This window comes from Pisolithus orientalis (genome assembly GCF_024613125.1).
Source record: "Pisolithus orientalis strain OTSU chromosome Unknown F5J12scaffold_8, whole genome shotgun sequence".
Classification (NCBI taxonomy): Eukaryota; Fungi; Basidiomycota; class Agaricomycetes; order Boletales; family Pisolithaceae; genus Pisolithus; species Pisolithus orientalis.
Window position 1 is genome coordinate 654,185 of NW_026260789.1, and position 14,211 is coordinate 668,395.

General features: G+C 50.2%; 5 protein-coding genes across 5 annotated transcripts; 2 read left to right on the forward strand and 3 right to left on the reverse strand.

Moving 5' to 3' along the window:
- Positions 1-619: 619 nt before the first annotated feature.
- F5J12DRAFT_718259 (isoprenoid synthase domain-containing protein) lies at positions 620-1,915 on the forward strand (the record flags this gene model as incomplete). The annotated part of the gene is made up of 5 exons (XM_051741101.1): positions 620-797; positions 863-901; positions 950-1,127; positions 1,184-1,466; positions 1,529-1,915. The coding sequence occupies 5 exons, from the start codon at positions 620-622 to the stop codon at positions 1,913-1,915; spliced, it is 1,065 nt and encodes a 354-aa protein (XP_051601821.1).
- Positions 1,916-2,190: 275 nt separating this feature from the next.
- On the reverse strand, positions 2,191-4,305 carry F5J12DRAFT_543347 (Dor1-like family-domain-containing protein). Its single transcript, XM_051739979.1, has 3 exons — positions 4,288-4,305; positions 3,011-4,220; positions 2,191-2,961 (listed from the first exon to the last, which is right to left on the reverse strand). The coding sequence occupies exons 2-3, from the start codon at positions 4,187-4,189 to the stop codon at positions 2,335-2,337; spliced, it is 1,806 nt and encodes a 601-aa protein (XP_051601822.1). The 5' UTR covers positions 4,190-4,220; positions 4,288-4,305; the 3' UTR covers positions 2,191-2,334.
- Positions 4,306-4,708: 403 nt separating this feature from the next.
- F5J12DRAFT_543475 (uncharacterized protein) lies at positions 4,709-6,254 on the reverse strand. The gene is made up of 3 exons (XM_051739981.1): positions 6,197-6,254; positions 4,931-6,139; positions 4,709-4,870 (listed from the first exon to the last, which is right to left on the reverse strand). Exons 2-3 carry the CDS (start codon positions 6,077-6,079, stop codon positions 4,862-4,864), a joined length of 1,158 nt encoding a protein of 385 aa, XP_051601823.1. The 5' UTR covers positions 6,080-6,139; positions 6,197-6,254; the 3' UTR covers positions 4,709-4,861.
- A 2,028-nt stretch (positions 6,255-8,282) lies between these two features.
- F5J12DRAFT_904767 (uncharacterized protein) lies at positions 8,283-9,938 on the forward strand (the record flags this gene model as incomplete). The annotated part of the gene is made up of 4 exons (XM_051748573.1): positions 8,283-8,467; positions 8,528-9,066; positions 9,100-9,321; positions 9,433-9,938. The coding sequence occupies 4 exons, from the start codon at positions 8,283-8,285 to the stop codon at positions 9,936-9,938; spliced, it is 1,452 nt and encodes a 483-aa protein (XP_051601824.1).
- Positions 9,939-10,119: 181 nt separating this feature from the next.
- Positions 10,120-14,192, reverse strand: F5J12DRAFT_904778 (armadillo-type protein; the record flags this gene model as incomplete). Its single annotated transcript, XM_051748575.1, has 19 exons — positions 10,120-10,239; positions 10,291-10,464; positions 10,525-10,652; positions 10,737-10,766; positions 10,839-11,337; positions 11,426-11,709; positions 11,764-11,984; positions 12,033-12,206; positions 12,244-12,402; positions 12,455-12,561; positions 12,617-12,715; positions 12,871-13,135; positions 13,161-13,218; positions 13,241-13,364; positions 13,421-13,642; positions 13,673-13,771; positions 13,821-13,897; positions 13,955-13,982; positions 14,076-14,192. 19 exons carry the CDS (start codon positions 14,190-14,192, stop codon positions 10,120-10,122), a joined length of 2,985 nt encoding a protein of 994 aa, XP_051601825.1.
- Between the last annotated feature and the right edge of the window lie 19 nt (positions 14,193-14,211).

The following is a 14,211-nucleotide window of genomic DNA, read 5'->3' on the forward strand; positions in this document are numbered from 1 at the left end:
CCTGAATTCATTAATGTGGCTGTTCAGTACACATGTTAAACGTTGACTTCGAAAAAAGCGCCCTTGAAGGCGGAAAATGGCTCGGCCTTTTCGGGTTGCCGGTCCCCAATAACGATCCGCTGATAGAAAGGAAAACAAGATATCGAGTAATCTATGGGTTACTGGTTCGAAACCTGATGCCAAGATCATGAGGAACGACTTCTTAGATGTCCGTCGGCCTTCAACCTAGTGGAATATCTGACAGACAACGTTGATTTTCGTCAGAAATGCGTCCCCATCTACGAACCTTGCACTAAAGGAACAAGGAGTGTGTATGGCGGTGTATGGTACGTGGAGGCACACCGCCTATCTTATTAATTATTCCCGCAGAAGTTCTGTATCGACCAGCGTTTTTTGGGCTTGCCTTGTTGTTACCGTAACGGTTTCTGATTGGCTGGACAGGCTTCGGGCGTCATCTCGGACTGCTGGCTGTGTCAACCAGTGGTGGGGACTCCCGAATATGAAGCTCCAGGTCTGTAGTAACGGTTTAAAAGGAGAACGCAGATGTGGGATGACAGTATCTACCTTAGTGTTTCCCCTTCCTGTTTTACCCTCTCAGCCTCCACTTCTCCTTGCCGATATGACGTGCTCGGATAGGCCGCAGATGTTCTACCTTCCGAACACCATGGCTAACTGGCCATGGCCGCGGAGGATTAACCCATTTTTCGAAGAAGTCAAGGCTGAGGTCGACGAATGGTTCCGCTCCTTTAATGCACTCTCCCAAAAGTCGTTGAAAGCATTCGAGAAGTGTGACTTCGGTTGGTATTCTTCCGTGATGTGCACTGCGTATACAATCCATTAAGCAAGTCATCACTGCCGACAGTTCGCCTTGCTGCGTTGTCTTACCCTGATGCCTCGCGAGGTACGTACACGAATATCTGGTAACTGCGTCCAACTGTTTATACTTGAGCAGAGCATCTTCGAATTGGATGCGAGCTCATGATCGTTTATTTCATTGTGGATGAGTATACCGATGTTGAGGATGCCGATCGCGCTGCGGAGATGGTTGACATCATTATCGACGCCTTGAAGAACCCACACAGACCACGTCCGGAGGGCGAAGTCATCCTGGGTGAGATTATCAAACAGTCAGTGGACTCATCTGAATCTGGACCGACAAGAACACTCAATCATTCTTTTCTAGATTCTGGTCCAGAGCTATACAATCCGCAAGTCTGACGTCCCAGCAGCATTTCCTGGACGATTACATCACCTATCTCCGTGCTGTCATTGTGGAAGCTGGTGATCGTGACAAGAATGCAACTTACGACATCCAAGGATACCTTTCCATTCGTAGACAGACCGTCGGTGCTCAGTCTGCATTTGCCATCTTTGAGCTCGGTTTGAACCTTGTCGACGAAGTGTACTACCACCCCGCAGTGACAGAGCTGATCGATTGCGCCGCCGAGCTGATCCTGATCGACAACGTAAGTCTCGTGTACGGATCGCCCCATATGGTGCATCGCCGATGATGATATGTTTTATACAGGATTTGGCGTCATACAACAGGGAACAAGGGACTGGTGATGAAAATCACAACTTGGTAACAGCGATCATGTTCGAGCTCGGTCTTGACCGGAGCGGTGCGATGGCATGGGCAGCTGCGTACCACACAGAGATCGAAGCCAGGTTCATCAACGGCTTGCTTAAACTACCTTCGTGGGGCGCCAAACTGGATGCACAGCTCAAGGAATACTTGAATGGCATTGCCAACTGGGCACGGGCCAACTACTGCTGGAGCTATGAAAGCCAGCGTTACTTCGGCAGCAGGGGCGGGGAAATCGAAAAGACGAGATTGGTACCTTTACTTTTGAAGGCGAGACGTGATCCAAAATTGCGTGAACAGGATATCGTCGTTGCAGACTTGCAGCTCTGACCAGCATAATGTGCAACTTCTTTCTTGTAAAATACCTCCTCTGTATGTACGTACTCACTGCGTGTAGCAAATCTTACTATGTAATATTTAATGGTGATAGGTCGATCGCTGATCGTCAACGCTCAGTATCCCCGTTTGCTCATTCGTCCCTATGACACGGGAGGTCACGCACCAGGATGAAAGAGTAGTTGCACAGCTGGAGCGCTGAAGATTGATCCTTCACTAGCACGAGAAAGTCAACCCCGCTCGGACCGGGATGGACTAAAGAGAGATCACCCTTCTACGGCCGTGGGATTATGGGGTATTACATAAAATGGTAGTGACCGTTATGTTGTGGACAAGAAGTGACCAGAATATGGGTCATGAGGACGATAGTAACAATGAAGGGAGCAAAGCACTTCCCAAGTCTCAAGCATACCTCATGTTCCATCCCCTAACCACTTCTCCCACTTCTGAAGTACGATTTCCAGTGCGTCGTGGTCCTTAGTTCCGCTCTCAGTCTGCATCCTTTCGTCGCCGTCTCCTTGGGAGGAACGTGGGGCTCCGAACACGCCCTCGACCACCGCACGCCTGAGGAAGGGAGCCATGACTCGTGCATACGCAGCTCCCCCAGCGCGTAATATATCCAACTCCTTGCCACTCGCTCCGCACTCCACAGCATACGTAAACAGTTCTTGCCCTGCCTTTGATAGACTAGACTCTAGTGCATTGATAACGCCATTCACCGCATTAACAGGCACGAATAAACGCAACCTATTTAGTGACCGCAAGTATGTATTCAGGCTGACTGCTAACGGCGGGAAGGATGTCAATATCTCTGGCGGTATATGGGCAGGAGCAGACGATTGTGTGACCAAAGTCGAAAGAGAAGGGAGAGGTTGAACCGCTGAGACCAGCCAAGTGCTTGGTGCTGCTGACTTGTTTTTGCCGGATGTGTACTTGGAGAGTGTGAGGCTCCATTCGCGGTTAGCACCTATTCGTAGGTCACGTGTGAAACCATCTACTACCGCTTGGGTAAGGAGTCGAGAAAGCAGCGCCCGAAAATCCTGTCATGAACAGTTTGTTAAGCCAGAGATACATGACAAAGGTACATACCATTCCGACTCGCGCCATTGCCGAGCTGCAATACGCTAGTTGCGTGGAAAGCGGGGCAAGGTGAGGATATGCCCACCGAAGGTGTGTTCGGAGAGGTGGAAGTAGTAGGGACAACAGTGTGGGCAGCAACGTTTGCTTAATTACTGGATTGGGCTGTGCAGTCGAAGATGAGTGAGAGGGACCACCAACGTGTGATCGTTCTAGGAAGATCGTGGTATACTGAGTGATAATATCATACGCCCCCTCCCTCCAAGCATCAATATATTTCTTGAGGAAACGAGAGACGTCGTCGGCTTGTCTATCCAGTTGTTTCTCCCTATCTTCAGCGGTTGGCCCCGTGATATTGTCATTAACGTCAAAAGTGGCGGCACCGGATACACCGGCATCTCTCTCTAAATTCTGTAATGCACTTCGAAGGCATTCGATGCGTGCACTCGCAAATGTCAAAGCGAGCTCGTCTTCCGGCATGGCCTGCATTCTGCGAAGAAACTGTACAGCTTTCCACAAAGCAGGTAACTTCTTCGGTGGCTCGAATAAAGTGTCGAGGAGGAGGAGCCGCATAGAGCGGAGCGAGAAAGCTACCTCGTCCTGCAGGGATCGCGCTAATTGCAGTGAGGACGATGTAGAGTCCCCCTCTTTAGATTGTAGAGTGCATAGCGCCGCCAGTACAGTTGTTGCGTGAGTGGCTAGCGTAAATGCTTCAGAGTAGAGGCCGTTCCGGACGCAAGTGTCGATAAGAATTGGTATATCGAGTAAATCATGAAGTTTATCCTGCTGCTCTAGCACTACCCTGGTTTTTTGTCGTTCTTCGATAACACTTGGCCCGCTCTTCTCGCGAAAGACGCGTGCGGCATCATCTAGAGCGGGCAAAGCAGTGTCAAGGAGGGCGTTGAGTGATGAATCGAGAGAAGAGAGAGAGCCAAGCAAGGACGTTGAGCTTTTATGTAGCGACAAGAATGTCGGGTACGACGTATGCGTCAGAGCTGTCAATGACGACGTGATCGTATGTGACTGAGTCGTTAACGAAGCCGGTGTTGCCAGAAGATCAGACAGTGGAAGAGATGGCAATTCGGTGAGATAGGCGGCATTCTCTGGGGCCTCGAACACTCCTTGCGATTGTGAGAGTAAGTCCTGAAGTGCACTAAGCTCGCCGTCGGTTCCAGCAGCTTGCGTACTCATGGTCTTGAAGATATGTTCAGCCTAATGGGTTCTGACCAGAAACCACGGCGTTTGTTTGTCCTTGTTAAGTTCCCAAGGCTCTGAATCTGAATCCTTACATTGAAATTCATATTTTCCGTCCCTGATGTTATTTCCGCGCTACGGGGACCAGTGTCCGTCCAAGTACATGTCAGCGGTGGGATACGAATGCGGATTGATGAGTTCTGTCCAAATCCAGCTGGTGGTAACTAGCAACAAACTCTTCGACGGTATATATACACCAAGACTCGACTTCGTGTGTTACATATGTAAAAGTATTTCCATCGACATGGCCTGGGATGTAATTAAATATAGTTTGAGGGTGCAGCTACGTAGTATGTATGTATAAAGAACTAAGTAAGAAGATCAAATAACATGATGTGTTGAATCTTTAGTCCCAGGAAGTGAGATAGCGTCCTGATCAATGGGTGCGTGTAAAATAAAAATACGATAGGCAGAAATCGTTAGAGGTTTCGTGAACAACATGAGAAGCGCGACTAGGCGGCCATAAATAACTACTGTGTCAGATGCTACAAGTGTCCGAGCGAAGCAGCTATTGGGGGAAAAAAGGCGTATGAAAAACACTAGGGTGGTGTCCGTTTCCCGAACGACTGGTCAAAATTAGGGTCATTCTATGTGTCAAAAGTGATTGAGTCAACGGCGCTGAAAAGGGCCGTGGAGTTAGTACGCTCTCCACTGGATCGGGTCGACTTCAGTACTCACCACCAGCGCGCGGTGAAGACAAATGTCTCTCGTTATCCGCAGTTCAACTCCTCGGAAGGCGCAAGCCATCTTCAAGGCCCCTAGTTGCCGCTCGCAATCCCCGCGCCAAACGTTCACAGTTACCGACTCCAACTCATCCTTTGTCTTCACGAGTTCGACAATATGTTGCAAAGGCGTGGATGGATCCATCCCAAATGCAAGATGTGTGACATGCTCGGGTAAATGTTGGAAAACGGTGGGTAATGTCCATGCTCTTTCCGTCCGGAATTCCCGGAGGCCACGGCAACGGATGACGGCATGTGCATGCTTGTGAGTAGTACACGAGGGGAGAGACAACGCGTGCAGTTCCTCGCCATGATGTTCGACAAGAAAGTCCAGGAGGTGGAAGCTTGGCTCCCGGTCTAGATCTATCCCACGAAGGCTCTTGGCCTCCGCGGATGTATGAAGGACCCATCCGAGGAAGTCGAGGGATGGCTCGACTTGACAGTTCATTCTGAGCTTCTCGAGTGTTCCTGGGTAACAGGGCCGACGCTTGAGCGCTGGAGAGAGGTGTGGAGTCTTTCCGGCGATGGAGAAGGATTTCAAAGACGGCCAGACGGCAAGAAGCTGAACGATCAAATCATCGTTATCAGACCAATTGCTGAAATGCAGGTGGGAAATTGCTGGTCCTGTACGGATCAGATCAAGGATGTGTTCCGTAAACGGCGGCGCGGGTCGTTGAACGCGTTCTGTTACATGACCATTCCGTGCAGGTTCATTGAAACCATAGACAGAGAGGTCGATCCCGTAGAGGTTTGGGCACAAGGTGATGGCACGTGCAAAAGAGGCCCGCTCAAGTGGAGAAGGCTGATTGTCGTCCAAGACAACGTGTAACTGCTGAACGGCATCACCGAGCGCGACACCTCGCATTGTAGACCGATCAACGGCAAAAACAAACGATTCATATGCCACCTCTGAGTGCAGTCGGACCCGCCTAAACAAAAGCTTCTGGGCATGGAATGACCATGACCTACAGGTGAGGGAGAAAGATGCAAGGAGTTGAGTATCCGGTTCGTGATTGTCGTTCAAATGAGCCAGCTGGAGAATACAGAGGACAATTTCCAGGGGTATACTCGATATGGGAACACGAGGTAAAGCAGTAGGAGCCATGCGGAAGCCACGTGGAGAGACCGCCACTGCGAAATCAAAGGAAACCTCTTCGGGTACCGCCTGAGCAAAATTATGCGTTAGTGTAAGAGCAAAGCAAATATGGTGGGCATTGAGCACCTTGGGAGACTTGGACAAACCGAAAACGTGCCAAGTTAGGGAGTCCGACGTTCATCGTGAGGAGCGACGACGACGAAAGTCGCAGGCAAGGAGGAGAACGGGCAAGACCTGCAGACAGGACCTAGCTGGCAACGTTTGTGGACGCAATACCTCCTCTCCAAGCAGGGTGGGCGGTATTTATACGATTCCAAGTGCAGATAATTGCCAATTTCCGAATGTAATGTCATACGGAGCGCCGAAGGTGGAAGCCCTAACTTGGCCAGGAGACCATCCTAATGGTTCGGATGACGACGTCGGCCCTTCGAGTTTGTATATCCCTTTTCTGAATAACAAAAGCCTACTCGTTTCCGTTGGAACGGGCATGTATTGCCCGTTCGGTCAGTCCAGGGGTGGTGAGAGATCCAACCCGGCGGTCGCGTTTCCACATGTACGGGCAGTGAGTCTGGATATTGTCACCTCCAAGCCGGATCTGTCCCGGTGGATCTCATTGTTCTAGTCAGTGGGATGAGATAGACTTACATTTCCAGCAGGTATCGCATGGCGCAAGTACTCCAACACCTCGAGTCAGCATAACCACAGAACCCGAAGCGCCGTAATGACCGTGAACAACCGCGGCATTAGGTTGAGGCAGTGACGCTCAACCGCACTGCCCACCAAGTAAGGGTTGTAACCAGTTACCCTACAACGAGTTTATAAGAATTCCCTGCATCGCTGTACCTGGCCGCAGGTGAGCTTCGGCGATTCATTTGCGTACGTTAGTACCCTTGACTTGCAAGTAATGTCTGGTGAAGCTGGTCGGCGTCTGTAAGGCTTAATGAAAACACGTGAAACAGGTGTAATTACGACACTGGCTACCATCTGGGAAAGGATGGAAAGATGTGCGTATTTACACGGCGATTGTCGAGCCCTCATCCAACCATGGTTGCACTGCATATGGGACAGTAAACCGTGTCATGCCAGTTCCCACAGCGCAACTTTACCAAGCGATTTCCCAACGGATGTCCATTTCGTAATGGCGCGTAGATAAGCAGGCTGGCCCACCCATTACTCAATATCGCCGCGTCAAGACTTGCACCTTCCGTCCCAACTGAGTATGTATATGTAGATATACCCCCCGGATCAAGGTACGTGCACGTTCCAGGCACCTGAGAGTTGGAACCAGGCCACTGTCATCTGCTGTTATGTGTCATGCAACCAAAAACACCTAAGTTCAGGAAAAACATACAGCAGTCTGAGGTGTGTTGTACCTCGTGTTGCACAGCGACTTAATTTTCGGTCGAATTTTGGCCAGCTTATCGGAGTCCAACAGAGTCCAGTTTGCACTAACGATGACCCCGCGGAGAATCGAAAGTGGCATATTGTTATTGTTCGACATATGGCCATTGTTCGACAAGGTAATCTCGCAAGTTCAAGGGGGTCGCAGGGTCGCCGGACGGGGCTTCTTTTGCCGCAGTTCAGCGTTCAGCGTTCAGCGTTCAACGTCATTACCGTAATTGTTCCAGCAAGGACTCCACTGAAGTGTGGGCCAGCTATTCAAGTATACACTCATCCTCCGCAAGGATCGCTCCACACAATTTCAGCGTCACTAAGCGTGCTTTGGAAATGATGCCTGAAGGACTTTTGGGGTTAAATGAACGGTGACCGCACTGGACCCGGTCCTAGATATCACAGTACGTTTTGGATTAAATAAAGTCGCGAACACGACTGTTGGATCTGGTGGGTGCACATGGTGCTTCAGATGTAGATGTGATGCATCAGAAAGCTGTGTGCGCACCGTATGCCAACATGACTTAAATAGGATGTCTACAAGCCTCGGTATGTTCAAAGAGCTGTAATTGTAATTTGCGACGCTTCTTTCACCCGCCCTACTTCAATTTTCATACTTTTGTTCGGGACAGTTCTGGAGGTGATAAGAGACCTCTTACAGCAGTCTTCGGCTGGCGCTCTCGTTTTCCGATGGTCGCAGGTGTCGAGTACATCAAGAGTACTCTGAGCATGGCCGTGCCACTGAATGCAAACAGCAGCAAAGTAATAAATCCCAGCAGCAGCCCTCGCACCCAAGTGCACAGCAATATTATTCCAGACGATGTCCAAGTCGTCGCTCTCGTCTGTAGTCTCGAACTTGGTTCGTGCCTCGATGGGCGCGTCAGTACCGGCGTCCGTGCCAGACGAAGACCTCGATAGGCACGTCGCAGAACTCATTCTCAAGGAGGCCAAACAAAAAGCAGAGAGTTACACAAAATTGGGTGTGGAGGCGTATCTCCCTACTGGGTATGTCCCATTCATTCACCCTCTAGTTCTGTGCGAGTCCGTATTGAATATTTCACTTAGGCCAGACGCGAATGCTCCACGTGCTAACAAGCGGTTTCTCTCTTCTATAATCCGACGTACTGATGACCACAACAAGACTATACTTCGTGAACAAGCCCTCGCTGCTCAGGAGATCAAACGTGCAAGAGAGGAGGAAGAGAGACGGGAGAGAAGGGCTCGTGCAGAGGAGGCTGCTGCGGCTGAGCGTTCGAGACGACGGAGTGGGCGAAGAGATTCAAATAGTTGGGGATGGGATGGGAGAAAGGACAAGGAGAGGCGTAGCATAAAGGACTGGAGTTCTGACTGGAGGAAGCAGGACGTTGGGGAGTCCGAGGATGAGCATGCGCGCGGCCGCCACGAGCGGCGTCGACGGCGCCGACGCGAAGACGACGATTCCGAGGATGAATATAGGCGCGAAAGGGTTGAGGGACGGCGGAGCCGAAGACGGAGAGATGACGATGAGAATGACGGGATGGATGAGCACGGTCGGGACGAGGGGCCTCGGAGGCGCCGACATCGCTCCCGCTCCCCTTCCGGTGAGCGTGACAAGGATCGGAGACGTAAGAAGAGACGGCGACATACCCCGTCAAGAGACAGGGACTCGAGAGATGAGGGCTCCCACCGCAGCGAAGAGAATAGCAGGAAACATAGACACCATGATGACAGGGAACGCGAGCATCGTCGTCAGCGACGGCAGAAATCAAGTCACTCACGTTCGCCTTCACCCGCCAGTTCTCCAGCACTTTTGGATAGCAAAACTTCTTCGATACGCGCTCAAAGTCCATCACCAAAGCTTCCACCGCAAGTGCCTCTCAGTAACGGCGAGGTTCCTTCAGATTCAACACAAGGAAACACGGCGTTTCTACCCTCGTCATCCGAGACTCCATCCGACAGCCACTTCATGGATGCTCGCCGAAAAGCCAAAGGCAAGCATAAGGAGATAGAGCCGACTAATTGTTTCGTTCCTGATCCATCATCATCGCCATTGCCACCTCCACAACCATCCCCGCCTCCACGTCGAAAACGCGGGCTTCCGTCCGCCTCTACGTCCGTCCGTTCACCATCTGTTTCACCCCCTCCACTTCCGCCAACAGCTCTTCCGTCCAAAATGGATAAATATTTTGAAGATTCTTATGATCCCCGTCTCGATGTTTCCTCACTCGCCATTCCGTCAGTTCCGAAGACCGGACTCATAGATGACACAGACTACGCTGGCTGGGATGCGATGCTCGAATTTCTGCGGCAGCGTCGACAGGACAAAGAAGAGAAGAAACGGCTAGAGAAACTCGGATTCCCATCGCGCGAGATAAAACCGGAACAGCTAAAAAAGAGGAAGCCTGGCGAGGCTGGTAGTGGCGACGGCATTATGAACATCGAGTACAATAAGCGGGGTAGCGTAAGAGAGTGGGATTTGGGCAAAGAAGGGGTGTAATGAACCTTGCCCTTCGTCCACTTTTTGCATTTGTATTTTTTGTATCATACCCATCGTCATCATAGCGGCTATGTAGTACACTTGTACAATGATTCCACAAGACGGCATTGAAGAATGGGAGAGTAGCTACTGGGATGACTCGACGCACAAGCGCCCTCCATCAATGTCACAGCATTCCAAACTACTTCCCTACGACTTGCTGGATAACCAAAATTTCCTCTGCAGACAACTGGTCGACGTTCGCTGCAAAGTTATTGGTATTCATCGCCGCACATTCCTTGAAAAATCCTATCAAGTGTTCCTGTTGATTTGTTAGTTAACTACTCAGGATCAGCGTGTTAGGCGTATGAACCTTCATATTGATCTGGGATACGGGATCGTTCTTGAGATCCTCATCGTCACTTTCGTACAGAATATCGTCATTATCAAAGTTGGCACCTCTAGGGCCGAGCATCTCCGATAGAAATGCAAACTCGTCTTCTTTGAAACCTTGATGCTGCTGCTCTTCTTCTGTCCATTCTTCGTCCTGTAGATCAGAATAGTAAGACCGGCGCGCCCAAAGCGAGCCATAATTTCGAGGACTCACCCCGTCGTCCGAGTCAACCTCAAAGCCTTCACCAGGAATGGTGGCTGGTTCGCCATCGGAGCGTAGTTCACGCACAAGCAGTTTAAGTACCTTGACTGGGAACGGTATTGACGTGAACTCATGGGGGACTAGGTACAATCATAATCAGTATCCCATCACGACCATAACCCACACCACGCAAGCCACAAGAAAAGCGGAAGAACGATGCGTACTTGTCTTGGTCTTCGACCGGGTCATGATCACTGTGCCAGCGAACACAACCCCCGTTAAACGAAGAATGGATACAGAGGAAGTAGTCAAACAAGTAGACTCACCATTCTTAGTTTCAGGTTTGACGATGATGTCTCCCTTGACCTTCAGGCTCCGAAGGCTAGGTCGAGCAGACGCATACAGCCGGGAAAGTGCAATGGTACTGATGCGCGTAGGCCAGAAGCCCTGGAAAGTCTCCGCGTTCTCGCACCACGTGTGGATAACTATGTCGAGTGCGCTTCTGTCTTGCACCCGCGTCGATTCCAAGAGAGAGATTAATGTATCAGCTTGATTGCAGACCAAGAAAGCGAAGGGAATGACGAGGCTTTGCAAGAATGTAGCAGTCTTTGCGGTCAACATTCTTTGGGCCATTGCGCGCAGGAGTTCGGGGAGCACTGGAAGGACCGACTCTCCAACACGACGCAGGAGGTGGGTGATAAGATCACCAATTACTAGGCCACCAGATTCGTCTTCATTTTGCAGGAGCTTCGCAACGAGCTTGAGTATGTGATCCAATCCAGGCTGAGAATTGGAGTCGGACCAAGAGAGGATTTGCGAACAGTCCTTGCGGACAATCAAGGTGATGCAGACAATACCGTTCTAGAAGGACAATCAGGGCAAAAAGTTCGCACTCCCTTGGTAACGTACATACCTGTAACACATCCCGGTCTTCTGCATGTTCCAGGCAATTGAACAGACTAGGTGCAAGGTGGGCAAAGAAGCCCTCCCCGAGTCCACCCTCCGGCCCTCCGCGGACGAGACTAGAAACCAGGTCGATAGCTGATCCGGCAATCCAAGGTTCATCGGGCTTAGCGTTTGCAATCGCAGTACACAGTGTGGGCAAAGCCTGTTTAACCACGGTCTCGTACACCCCGTTAGCACGAGAAGCAGCGAGGGATTCCAATATCTCTGTGAAGATCGAGAGGAAAATAGGGTCTGATCATATTTTTAATGTTATTACTGACCACAAAATGTCCGTCGATAGCTCACCTTTATTATTTTTGGCCCAAACTTCTAGTACAGCGATGACAAGCGAATTGGCAAGATCCTGGGATAGCCATGAGCCCTTGTCAACGTCCAAAACTACCGACATCGCTTCGAGGACAAGAGATAGCGTATCTTCCGTGGTGACGAGAAGGAATGGCCCAAGGTCTTGGGTTATCCGCGGTGCGAACGGTCTTACAGCAGAATCTTCTGCGCCTTCACAGAAACTGAACGATCTAAGTGTAAAGGCATGCGAAATTGGTTGAATTCCTCACTTGTGGATTGCTTTGACAGCGGATACTTTAACGGGGATTCCGGCAACATTCGATTCCAGGACCTGTGTTGCTGCCTCCAGGTACTGACCGGCTATTTGCAACGGCAAAAGTTTGGCAAACTGGCTAGCAAAGACGAAGGCTCTGCCTTGCAAGAATGGGAATTCTGATGGAACACTTCATCAATCGTGTTAACAGAAAAAGAAAAGACAACTTGCGAGTTTGGGTAAGGATGGATGGGATAAGGTTTGCAAGGAGGTCTTCAATATCTATAGGTTTTGTACGACCTGATTCAACCTCGTCATCGATGCATTCTAGTATGTCTTCGGCATGGGACCCAATGACTGCGAGTGCAGCTTCTAAAGCTTTCCACCTGTAGGAAATCTCAATACCGAAATACGCACAATAGAGGTTTCGTAGGCTACCAGTCAATTGCCTCGCCATCACGGGCGAGGTGGGAATTCGTGATGGTTCGCTGAAGCTGCTCTTGCAAAATAGTGCACACTTGCGCTGCCGAGCGATCCAACAGGGTCTGTTAATGATCTGCACGTCAATCAAGTCATAAGGTAGGAATAGTGCGCCCGCACGTAAAGCAATTCGAAGCCAGCAGGTCGGACGCCATACGTCTGAATTTCGTCTTCTTCCTGTGCAACGAAAGCATTTGCATTTGCCGCCCACATCTCCTCCTGGGAAGGTGTAAGAGTCCGGAAGTGAATATTGTGATTAGTTACTGACATCCTCAGCAGTCATTTGCGTATACTGGAAGATTGCCGCGACTACAGCGCCTAGGGTTTTGTGTTTGTGTCAATAGCCACTCTCTGGCCTTTCCTCCTCGGGCTACATTTGAAAGGAAATCAAATATCGGGCAAATCAGGTGCGGAAGTTCTACGGCTTCGTCTTCCGATGATCCAGGGGCATTTTCTGACGCGGTGATATAACAGCGGTTATAAGTGACGTATATTACTTGCAGATGGTGGAGCGCAGCATTCAGGTAATCTGGTAGGTAAGCGACCATTGCGCGCTGGAACGAAGTATGGATCGTGCCAAGAGTCTGCAACACGCCACCTTTCGTGAGCAAGCCCGAGTTCCAGTAAATTTCCACAAACCTTGAAGACTTGTATTCTGACAGACAGCCCGTCCCAATTCTCCTGGTTAGAAAGTTCTTGAGCAGGATCGAGATTTAAAAGCACTCTGAAGGCATCCAACCACACGGGCAGAATGGATTGAGGTAGCTTCCTTCACCGCCTCGGGATGCTGACCTTTGACCATGTAAAGGGCAGTAACACATTGGCGGAAGACAGAGACCGCTCGCGCTCGGGTCAGGGGCATATGTTGCTAATTGTCGGGGTAGTTGTCAGGATAAGGCAGGAGCTCGTTACGGAGGAACTCACTTCTGGGGCGCCAAGAATCGCCAAAAGCACTGGCAGGAGTTGGCGGAGAACGGGCAATATTTGATCTTCTGTTAGGTCAGATTTTATGAATTCAGTGAGCACTTGCATGGATCCATGGACAGCATCCGGAGAATTAGAAGAGATAAGCTGAATTAGAGAACTCAGGAGATCGGGGTATTCATCTGGCCAGTCACAACTGGCAATTGACGACAGTGTACGGGCCTGGGTATGCCAAAGTCAACCTCTAAAAACCGCTCTATGTATGCTATCACCACTTGCACTTAGTGATCTTATTTTGCGATTTGGGTCTGAGAGTCCCTGAAAAACTGCGTGGCGGATTTGACATTTTACCTGAAAAAGAACGTGAATAAAAGTCATAGACAACGCAAGTAATGGGTACCTCTACGGACGGAGAGTTTCCCTTGAACGACGGAAAATACGGTGACCATCGCTCGGTCACGTACTTTCTTAGGACGACTGCCCGCGGAGTGCTTCGCGCAGGTAAGACGCGTGAAACAGAGAGATACGAGTCACTTATCTGTCGGATGGACACATCCACATTCTGTACCAATGCCAGTTGCGAAAGGGCGAAACCAGCTTCTATTAAACGCGTCAGATCGACATGAGATCAAAGAAGGCATGGTTTATGGATGACTTCGGACGAGCCTTGGTGCTGAAGAACTTCAGAAAGGTTCAGCTCAGCTGACATTCGCCTGTTTGCATCTGAGCTCAAGGTGTCGGCCAGAATGTCTTGGATACTGTTCGACGTCATCGCCATCATGCACGTTGAT

What these genes read in the sequence shown, in the direction of transcription:
- F5J12DRAFT_543475 (XM_051739981.1), bottom strand. Translation starts at nt 6,079, where the DNA reads ATGGCTCCTACTGCTTTACCTCGTGTTCCCATATCGAGTATACCCCTG.
- F5J12DRAFT_543347 (XM_051739979.1), bottom strand. Translation starts at nt 4,189, where the DNA reads ATGAGTACGCAAGCTGCTGGAACCGACGGCGAGCTTAGTGCACTTCAG. An exon ending in CAATGGCGCGAGTCGGAATG is followed by an intron (nt 2,962 to 3,010) that starts GTATGTACCTTT and finishes TGTTCATGACAG; the next exon opens with GATTTTCGGGCGCTGCTTTC.